Below are 10,492 nucleotides of genomic sequence, written 5' to 3' on the forward strand. Positions count from 1 at the left end.
ATAGCTTGGCAGTCTTGTCTCTCTGCCAGCCTTCTTCCCTGGGGAGTCTCAATTCCAAACAGTGCAGAGCTCTTGGATCCATCCCAGGGTGAGTGAGTGAGGGCAGTTGTACTGCTGCTGAATGGATCTGAACATTTCAGAGGGGAAAAAACACCCTTGGTGGAGAACTGGGCTTGTCTCTTATGAAATTGCAGCTGTTTATGTCAACATAGGAAAATGACCATCAGTGAAAAGTGTTTTGGAGAAAAAAGAATGTTAGTGGATTCACAGCCACAGGATCTTCATAGGCTTTTTTTAGCCATGGGGACCTTGTGAAAGAAGTCACCATCTTAACGATGGATATGCCTAAGATTAATTAACAGGAAAGGGTTTGAGATCTCTTGCATACTGCAAGCTTTGGCAGGCTGCCTTCTGCCATATGTTTCCAGCTCTCCCAGAGAAATTTCAGCCCTCGGTGTTTTCCCTCTATCGAGGGTTGTGCTTCAGCGTGGTGTGCCCACTGATGATGAAACTCCCTTTCGTGTGCTTCAAGCGTTTTCCAAGCAGGTTGAGGGAAAGAAGATGAATACAGAAAGAAAATCCCAGAAAATGCAAGGGCTCCCTCCCTCGAGTTCGGGCTGTACTAGGAGGGCAGCGCTGGCTCGGGCGGTGCACAGCCTGTGGGGCAGTGGTGCAGACACAGGTGTTGGGGTGGGGAGGGGGGTTGCAGGGTCGGTGTGGAGGCGTGCGGGGGGCAGCTTTTCCTGGCCCCGGGCCCGCGGCGCCGCCCCCCCGGCCGCCACCTGTTGCGCTGTCCCTTTAAGGCAGGTGCCCCCGCGTGACGGCGGCGCCGCCCCCCGCGCGCCCATTGGCGCGCGCCGCCGTCAGGTGGACGGTCCGGGCGGGGGCGCCGCCCCCCGCACACCTCGGGGCGCGCGCGGCCAATGGCGGGCGGGCGCTGCGGCGGGGGCGGGGCGGCGGGGCGGGGGCGGCGGCGCGCGCGGGGCACCTGAGGCGGCGGCGCCGGCGGGAGCCGCTCCCGGCCCCGCGGGAGGGACGGGACGGGGCGGGCGGCGGCGATGGAGGAGCCGCTCTGCTGCTGCGAGTACGTGGACCGGCGCGGCCGGCGCAACCACCTGGCGGCGTGCTGCTGCGACTGCGAGGAGCTGGACGACGGCTGCGACAGGTACCGGCTCCGCGACCCCCGGGGGTCGCCGACTGCGGGACACCCTCCCGGCGGCGGCGTCGTCCCCGCGGGGCTGCCGCCCTGAGGGCGGGGGAGCCGCGCCCCGCTTCCCGGGAAATTTGTCGGGAGAGAGGGAGAGGGGAGGCGGTGGGAGCGGGACGGGGCAGGGGGCGGGAGTGCGGCTGTCCCGGTGCCAGCCGGCGCTGTGCTCCCCGCGCTCGCAGGTGGCTGACGTGCAAATCCATGCCCCCGGGAGCGCTGGAGAGGATCGCCGACACCATCGCGGACCGGCTGCGGGTCCCCTGGTTCTCGGGGGCCGTGAAAATCAATGTCAGCCTCGTGCCGCCGCTCGTCCTGCTGCCTGTCTTCCTCCACGTTGCCGCCCTGCACTTCCTGCTGGGGCTCATCATCCTGACGTCCCTGCCCGTTGTGGTGCTGTGGTATTACTACCTCACCCACCGGAGGAAGGAACGGACTCTGTTCTTCTTGAGCCTGGGGCTCTTCTCCTTGGGATATATGTACTATGTGTTTCTCCGGGAGGTGGTTCCCCGGGGCCACGTGGAGCATTCCCAAGTGGTCACTCTCACGTGCGGGTTAATTCTTATGCTTGCAGCCCTGTCTCGAGCCAAGAAGGACCCTGGCTACCTTCCCATCCCAGCAGGCAACGAGAAGCCATCGCACCAGGGTTTGCACAACAAGAGTATTAGAGGGAGCTCCAGCGGGCTCCATGGCATCTCAGGTGCTGCCAGCAGTCGTGCTGTGAATGGGGAGGCTAAAGGTTATTGCAGGATGTCAGCTGAGCAGCCAGCAGGTGTGAAAAAGGACTGGTGCACTAAATGCCAGCTGGTCAGGCCAGCTCGAGCAGGGCACTGCCGGCTTTGTGGCAGGTGTGTGAGGAGGCTGGACCATCACTGTGTCTGGTAGGTTTTTGCACGGCTGAGGCTCCCCGTGTTCTCTCTCTGAGTTCCCTCCTTTTTAAAGTAAGCTTCTTTTTTTACAGTCCCTGACAAATAGAGTTGCTTTTGCTATGTAGCAAGACCTTATGACACTCTTCTGCAAGACCTTATGACACTCTTTAAATACAGAAAGCTTTGTATTTACCCTTTAAAAGAACAGTTAGAATAACTGTTTATGCAAAGTGGGTTGAGCTGATAGCTGAAAGCTTCTACAGTGTACTTCAGAATTGCTTTTACCTCTTTACTGTTTTTCATCAGTTTGGGATTGTTTTTGCTGTGGGTTTTCTTGGATTTGATTTTTTGCTTTAGACTTGGTCTGTAGAGCGCTAATAATCCTGCAGTTAAGTTGCATTAGCGCTCTCCTGGGGCAAGGGACTCCTGTGGTGCTGGAACCAAGGGGGCAGTAGGGTGTAATGTATCTCAGCAAAGGATACTACCCCTGCTAAAAATTTGATGCAAACAGTATGCTGCTGTTACCCTACAGGTCTATTTTCTTGTGTTTGTAACCTTTCTGTATAAAGTTATAAAGTTTCCCTGAACATTTTTCAAAGTTCTTAGCCTGTGTCGACTGCAAGTACCTTGGAAATCAGGTTCTCTGACAGCTGGGGGAGGAAGAAGAAATAGAACACTGTTTCTTTTCCTTTTTTAAGCAAAGTAATCTTTTCTTTCCTTTTGGAGGATTAACAGCTGCGTAGGGGAGCAGAACCATCAAGCTTTCATCCTTGCACTCTCCTTCTTCATGCTCACCTCTGTGTATGGGATTACCTTGACCCTGCACACCATCTGTAGGGGCCGAAGTCTGTTTGTGGCATTGTTCTACTGCCCTGGGGCCTATTCTGACTACAGGTGAGATGTCTGCCTGCGAGAGCTGCAGTGGGAGCAGGCTTGCTCAGGCAGCTTAGCTCCTGTTCGTCATTCTGCTGTTTGTCAGACCTGATCACAAAGTGTTCCCTAAAAAACTCTGGAAAGCAAAGATGTGTTTCTGCTTTTGCCAAGGTGGGCAGCCTGAGACTTGGAGACAGCTCGCTATTTATGTGCAAAAAGTTGAAGGAGCTAGGATTTGAAGTATTTATTGTGTTACGTATAGATGTACTTTTAGATATGTATGCCCCTGCCCAATGCATGTAATGGTCTAACAGCTTGGAATCCACATGCTCTCTCTCCCTCTCATTCCTTACTATTTATCTAGTGAATGTCCTCCAAGCTCTCTGCCTAGAACATGCTCTGTCTGGCAGGGAAGGTGGTGGGAGCTATTGCACATGAGTTCAGAGACCAGCACTACCACAGATGGGCCGAGTACTGATAGTACTCAAGTGACTCTTCCTTCCTCTACTCCATCTCATGACCTGCAGAGTGAGAGCATCCTGGGGTCCTTAAGTAAGGCCTGAGCACCATTACAACACGAAGAGTAAAGAGCTAGGTTCTGTGACAGCAATGTGTAAGAGTAGCTCTGCTAGCAGTAAAAGCTCTCATTAAGTAAACCCTGAAGCTTTAATTTTGAGAAAGCCTTTAAGGATTATCTGATGAAAGCAGCAAAGTGAGATCACTGTGGCAGATGTAGACAGGGATTTGAACGGATAGTGATTACCAGGGAAAGTCACTTTAAAGCAGCTGCTCCTGTACTAAATGGCTTCCTTCCCATCTTTTTCCCTGCTGCCAGCTCTGCTCTGTCGTTCACCTGTGTGTGGTACTGTGCCATTGTAACAGCTGGCATGGGATACATCCTCCTTATCCAGCTGTTGAACATCAGCTACAACGTGACTGAGAGGGAAGCTCGGCTGGCTCTGCGGGACAACACTGGGCGCAGGCTGCTGGGTGGGTTAGTGATAGACACTGGCCAGTATAACAGGGGACTCCTGTGCAACTGGGGCCACTTCCTGAGCCTGGGGGCTTCTCCTCCACAGCGCTCTGCCGAGGACATCGTGTGACACCCCTCGTTCTGCAGATGGTGTTCTGTCATGGCTCACTGACTTTGTTTAGCAGGGGAGCAGCCCCTCCCACCAGGACTCCTCCTCACACAACCTTTCCTCATGGTCATTATGTGGGCTATCCCCTCACTGACAACAGCAGATGTTTTCCCCGGTGGAATGGTTCTTCACGTGCTGTCAGCCAGCAATAGGATGCAGAAAGCAGTCAGCCATATGTGCAGGTGGGGAGAGGAGGAGCCTGCTGCCTTTTTTCACCGTGGGAAACAGCAAGAAGAGCACAAGGTTTTGAGAACTTGAGTTTCCCTTAGATGTTAATACTGGCATCAGGAGGAACCTGCTGCTGGGCTTCAGAGAGTGCACTGGTTCCTGCAAAGGTTAAGGAATCCCTGGATTTGTACCTATGTGTGCCATTTTGGAGTTGTCAGAAGAGTGAACTTTGGACACACTAACAGATGGAACCCTGCAGAAACTGGGCTCTTTGGCTAGAAGAGACTGTCTAGGCAGTCACTGGGGAGTGCTCTCCTCTCTGGTGCATTTATTTATTTATTTTTACAATCTCTGATTCCATCCAGCTGTGTACATGCTTCTATTAAGTGCCTTTGTGAGCTACATTCCTGTAGGACTTTGTACAATCCCTTCACCTCTTGACCCCTAAAGTTGTTATTCCATCCGTGTCTGTCTAAATGAGTGAAAAGAGATCCTGTTGTTCTTTCTGCAAGCTGGGTCTGTATTGGTTTGAAGGCTTTGCTCATCTCCTTCAAAGTGTTTCTGCTCTGATTATGGGTTGTGACATGTGACAGCAGGTAAATACACCAAGTAAGGAGTTTTGAAGCAACATGTGACAGTGAACTTTGAGGGCAAAACAAGAGTGCTTTCTGTCTGGTATTACTGTAGCTTTACCTTCATCCTATGTCTATGGGAGAAGGGAGTCTGTGGGAGAGTAGGCAATTCTGCTAGCAGCATGTTTGGTAGGTAGCATCTTGTTTGTATTGCTGTCAGCACAGTGATCTTGTCTTCTCTCAGCCCGGTTACTGTGGAGCTGCCTGACTATAGATCTGATTTCTCAAGCTAAGAAGCCAAGGAACAGATCAACCCTAAGGTACATAGGAAGAGATGGAGGATGTGTTGGAGGTGTTTGTTCTTGGGATAAATGACCCCTACTGGCAGGTAAATGAACCTGTTAAAATATGCTCTGCAAGAGTACCATCTTTTCCTCATCAGCCTGCAACTGTATTATGGCCTGGACTCGACCTTCAGCCAAAATAACAAGGTTTTGGTGGCAGTGGTTTCTGGATTTCATGGGTGGGGTTTTTTTGTGGCTTTTTGGTTTAAGCCCTTTATGTATGCCGTTGGCCCTGCAGTAATAGGAGAGGTCTGGCTGGAAGAGCTGGGGACTGTGGCACAAGAATTTCAGGTTGGGCCTAAGTTGCAAAAGTGGAGTTATTTGTTCCTAGCTGTGGTGTTTTCAGACGTGTGCGTGGGTCATGCCTGCCCCTGAGTGCATGGGCATGGCAGGCAGCTGGGGGATGTTGGGTAAGTGATGCACATTCACTGTGCTGCTGTGCAGTAGTTTGAAGAATAAATGGATGGTGCATGATGCCAAAAGAAAGCAGGGGCTGCCTGTTGGGATCCCTGCCATATTTTTGAGTGCTCCTCATGATATGTCCCATTTTAAGGTTAAGACTGTGTTGCTTTTTGCACTGTTTGATTTCCTCAAGTGCCACATTTTATAACCAGCAGATAATTAAGGAGCAGCTACATTTGGAATGTGGCTATACAGTTACTGAATTTCCCTTATTTCTTTCCCCTTTTCATCCAGTAAAGCAGTTCTTTATAAGGAGGTAAAGGGACAGCTCTTTTGCTTCCTACCTCTAACCAAGCACAGCAGAAAGTTCTGACCGCTTTCTTGACTCTAATGTGAGTAAAAAAAGTATGCAGCTGGACTGTGCAAAGTGTTCCTTTATGACCTTCTGTTTGGAGCTTGAAGCCTGATCCTAGGAGTTCAAATTGAGACAAAGTTGCTTCCACTTGAGTTGTCTGTAAATGTTTCGGTGGCACATATGTATATTGTGATGCCTGCTGAGATGATGTCAAGCTTGGCAACCCTGGAGATAAGGATGCTGTGGTCTAGGAGGATCTTCTTAGATCTTACCCTGCTGGCACTGAGGAAGATAAAGGCAGAAGGACCTTCTGGGCTAAACGAACCCCTGCAGTGGAGACAGCCAATTTTTCTGTCCCTGTGTGCTGCATGCACAGGAATCAATCAATGCACCCACAGGCTGAACAAGCTCTGGGAGCTTTTGCAGGTTTGAGATAAGTGATTTCTCTGAGTCCTGCTACTCCTGGCTGGGAGAAAGCAGGGCAGATCACAGGGTGCTTCCCTGGCAGTGCTAACCCTGTGGTGCTCACTTACTCCCACAGGCAGAGATTGGTTTCACCTTTGCAGCCTGTCTGTCACTGTAGCCTTGTCCCTTGTCTCTTAGTGAGTAGGAGGTTTCATCTGAACTGCTTACACTGAGACTCTCTCTGTTCTCCCAGGCAGCGTGGAATTTGGACTGCAGATAGGAACAAAGGACCTGAGACTAATGTAACCATTCCATACCTTGGTCAAACATGCTCCAGCAGAGTGGGGACAAAGTGCTAAAGTAAATTTCATTTTTTGCATTGGCTCCAGGGGAACTGAAACCATTCAGGGCACTAAAAGATTGCAAGGATGGAGTTTTTTTCTAGGAGGAAAATGCAGTGCTGTTTCCTCAGTGAATAGGAGGTTCAGGTGGCTGTAATCTGTATAGTAATGGTGACTGTTTCTTTAACGGCATGGCATTGGTTTACCTCTTCTTCCTGATAGGATTTGCTTTGTGAATGCATTGGGAGATGAGAAGCATAAAGTAATGGGATATTTTAAAGGCATCTAAATGGGCGGAAGAGTTTCAATCCCTTCAGATGCATACGTGGGAACTCTCCTTTTAACATCCCCGAGAATTAGCAGGAAACCCTTGGAGGGTAATGCTTCCTTATTGTTATTGCAAGGGCAAACTGTTGTGATCTGGCGTGCTCAGGAACAGTTTATTCTCTGAGTAATTTCCTGCTGAGCTTGGTACTGACCATGCTGGTAGAAAAATGTTAAAATCTAGGCATACAGAGTCAGTCCTTGGGCTCCCTGTGTTAGTAGCTGCCTAGATCCATGCTGCCTGGGGGTTGGAGCAGTGGGAGCAGCCTGCATTTGACAGGGAACTTGTGGGTTGTGTGTAGCCTTCAGGCAAGGACCAGTGTCTCACCTGTAAGCTGTATGCCTGGCAGTGCAGAAAACAGTACCCTGCTGGCTCTTGATCATTTTCCCTGTGTGTGAAGAGAGGACCTAAAGCTGAGCAAGAGCAGGGAATGATTTTGGTAATAGCCAGCCCTGATGTTTTTCCACCCAGACTTTAAAAGTTAGTTTATCTTGCTTTACCCATGACCTTTTAAGAGGCATTTGTTGTTTTACAAATAGTGTGGACTTCTGCAGACCAGGCAGCTCTTAGGGGCCCGGGATTCTGGTTTTGCTGGTGTTGTAATGTTACACCCTCCGTGTCCAAGTGCCATCACCCCACTGTTTGGTGTCTGTAGTAGGAACAGTGCATCATTAGATACATCCTGTAAATGGTGGCTTGGCACTCTTTAACTGTGTCTTCCTGCATTGTGCTTTTTTGTAGGCAAGTCACAGGTCCCCACGTTGACTGTTTCTCCATTTAACTTGTCCTCAAATGACAAAAGTCACTGGTGAGCCTGAGCTGGTGCTGCTTGTGACTCCTAATCACATTTCAGCCTTCATGCTATGATGGTGCTTTTTTTTCCCTTCAAAGTAGGTTGCTTTCAAGTGTCTTAATGAAACCATTTGCTGTAAAATTTCTTCTGAATATAAAATGGATACTGCCTCACTGCCTAATGTCTTAATCATGTGCTTGGTTTTTTCCTCCTATATGAATGTATATTGCCTCATTAGGGCAGGAAGCGTGTGTGATTATGGATGTGTTTTCCTGTATTCCTTTCAGTGAAAAGTTCTACAGTTACCTAGGATTTTTTTTTGCCACTACCAGGAGGATCCTGCAGCAAAAATCTGTTTGCAGACAGGTGAGCTTCTTTGTGAAATGTGGGAATTCAGCCTCCCAGGATCTTGTCTTTATGGAATTCCTCTACTGATAATGTAAAGAGTGATGGGCTCTAGAAGAAAGTGGAAAGTATTTTTTTTTAAACCCGAGCTTTAGGAAGAAATTTTGTGAAACATTTGTGAGCTTTTTTGAAGAGACTGATGTGTGTATGTTTATGTCCGCTTTGCATCATGTTCAGTGTTTCCAAATAGGTATCAAATGAATCAAAATAAATTAATGGAAATGATCTGTGGAGTGGCCTGTTGATTTATGCCGACACATGCAGGCAAGCTGAAAGATCAAAAGCTGCCACTATCTCATGGCTATTCAGCTGAGAGCTGGACTGGGTAATAAGGGAGCAAAAGGTTAAGGAAAACTTGGGAAGCAAATGTTCGTCCAGTTCTGCAAAGGTTGATCTTTGGGTTTGTTGGTGGTGAGATGAGAGACCTGCTGGCAGTTCTCAGCATCCTAGAGACATTCCCTCATAGTAGCAATTTGAATGGTAGCAGTTAATCCTATGAGCAATGCATTATCAGTATCTGAGCAGGTTCCAGGCCTTTTTATCCTGTGTCTTGCTTTCCCTCTGACACCTGCCCACATAATACACCCAGAATGCCAAAAAGGAACAATCTCTTGCTTTAAACTCTTTTCTAAGCCATATTTGGCAATTATATAGGATATTCTCCTTGTAGATAGTGGGAAGAGATGTAACCTTTAATTCTGTTGGTATCTTGGGACTGCTGCTGAAAGTCAAGATAACTTTTAATGAGTAGACTCACAGGTACCTTTGATTGTTCCAGAGCTCACCTTTGATTTGCTGTGGTACTTCTGTCTGCTGTTCAACTGTTCGTTTGAAGATAACTTTGCACTGCTGACAGCAAGGACCTTCCAGTAGGGTTTCAGTTGGATGAGACTGGTGTTTGCAGAAGGTTGTCAGACTTGGACACCCAAGCATGACTAGCTTTAACTCCAGTGCTGTTGATGGGGACACAAGAAACTTGTCTCCCCCTAGCTTTTTTTTCCCCCTGTTGTGGCTTGCTGTGCTGGCCCTGCAGAGCAGGGCCATGCCTGGAATGGCAGCTCCTGTGCTGGGAAGGCCAAGGTCCAATGCTGGGGCAGGTGCCTGTAATGGATAACAGGTTTGCAAATATGTGGGCTGTGGATCACACTGCAGTGGTCCATGGACCCCTCCCAGGCTAACTATTGTTCCTCCCTGCCTGGGGGGAGGAGAGGAAATTGTTTAATATTTCAGGCACCCTTTCAGATCGAGTTTGTGCAGGGCCTGGGGAACTTGGAAGTGACTGGTGTACAGATTTAACGAGAAGATGGTATTTCTGTGGTTAAGGTTTTTGGGAAACCATGTTAAAATGCTGTAGGGGCAGGGGTCTTGCTAGAGGATGGGGAGCTTGCAATCACTTCAAGGTTCTGTATTTGCTGTTGCACTGCAGTAAAAGTCCTCCCCCCACCCCTGTGCAAGAGAACGAAAGCCTGGCTGTGCAGCCACCTCCCTCTCTTGCTAAGAAAAGCAAGGAGCTGACAGGCAGGAGTGTGCCTGAGCTGTGAGTGTGGGCTGATGACCAGCATTAAGGCACTGACATCTGTATCTAGCCAAATGTTGGAGCAGGAGGAATGCTCTGGCACAACTGCAAGCTGAAGCTGTTTCCTTGGTCTGACAAGCTCTCATGTCACTCTCCTGTGGGAGCCTCAATTTGCAAAACACCAGCATTGTGCCAGGGATTTTAGGGGTATCCTGTGCATCATCTAGCATGGCCTTGCTTCTGCCAAGGAGGTATGAGTTGTTTCAGCCAAATGTCAGCATCAGTAGGGAAGTCAAGGGGCTTCTCATGTCCCTTTTGATTTAGACCATGTTCAGCATGAATTTGCCTGATCCCTGAACATCTTCCCTTCCCTCAGCCAGATCTAGCAGAGGCTTCAGCTCCATGCTTGCACTGGCAGTAGGCCAGGGCTGTCAAAGCACAGCTCCTGGATCTTCTTTTGGCTCCTTGGTGCTGCAACTGTCCAACCAAAGAGCATCTTGTCAGGAGAATCTTTCAAAGCTACTAGGAATAGAAGGAAACCGTGGAAGGTAAGAGTATTGGAAACAAAGGACAGTTTCCAAAGTGTTGACTGTACTTCAAGTTCTTTGGAGGCAACAAAGCCCCACATAAGCAGCATTATTTTCATTCATGGTGAGTGGGCACTGAGATGAGTGGGAGCTGTGGGCTTTGAGGACAAAATGTGCATTGCTGGGGAAAGAATGTGCAGTTTAGTAAACTAGATACACCCTTGAGTAGCCAGTGGTTTGGGGCACCTTTT

General features: G+C 49.3%; 1 protein-coding gene across 1 annotated transcript; it reads left to right on the top strand.

The window, feature by feature from the left end:
- The first annotated feature begins 1,058 nt into the window (after positions 1-1,058).
- Positions 1,059-8,423, top strand: ZDHHC23 (zinc finger DHHC-type palmitoyltransferase 23). Its single transcript, XM_066572092.1, has 4 exons — positions 1,059-1,165; positions 1,390-2,085; positions 2,800-2,967; positions 3,782-8,423. Exons 1-4 carry the CDS (start codon positions 1,059-1,061, stop codon positions 4,047-4,049), a joined length of 1,239 nt encoding a protein of 412 aa, XP_066428189.1. The 3' UTR covers positions 4,050-8,423.
- The last annotated feature ends 2,069 nt before the right edge of the window (positions 8,424-10,492 follow it).

Source organism: Molothrus aeneus, chromosome 2, assembly GCF_037042795.1.
Source record: "Molothrus aeneus isolate 106 chromosome 2, BPBGC_Maene_1.0, whole genome shotgun sequence".
Classification (NCBI taxonomy): domain Eukaryota; kingdom Metazoa; phylum Chordata; class Aves; order Passeriformes; family Icteridae; genus Molothrus; species Molothrus aeneus.

Bases quoted from the DNA above. Each gene is read 5' to 3' on its own strand.
- ZDHHC23 (XM_066572092.1), top strand. From the start codon at position 1,059: ATGGAGGAGCCGCTCTGCTGCTGCGAGTACGTGGACCGGCGCGGCCGG. The intron at 2,086-2,799 runs GTAGGTTTTTGC...TTCCTTTTGGAG, and splicing joins CTGGACCATCACTGTGTCTG to GATTAACAGCTGCGTAGGGG. The intron at 2,968-3,781 runs GTGAGATGTCTG...CCCTGCTGCCAG, and splicing joins GGGGCCTATTCTGACTACAG to CTCTGCTCTGTCGTTCACCT.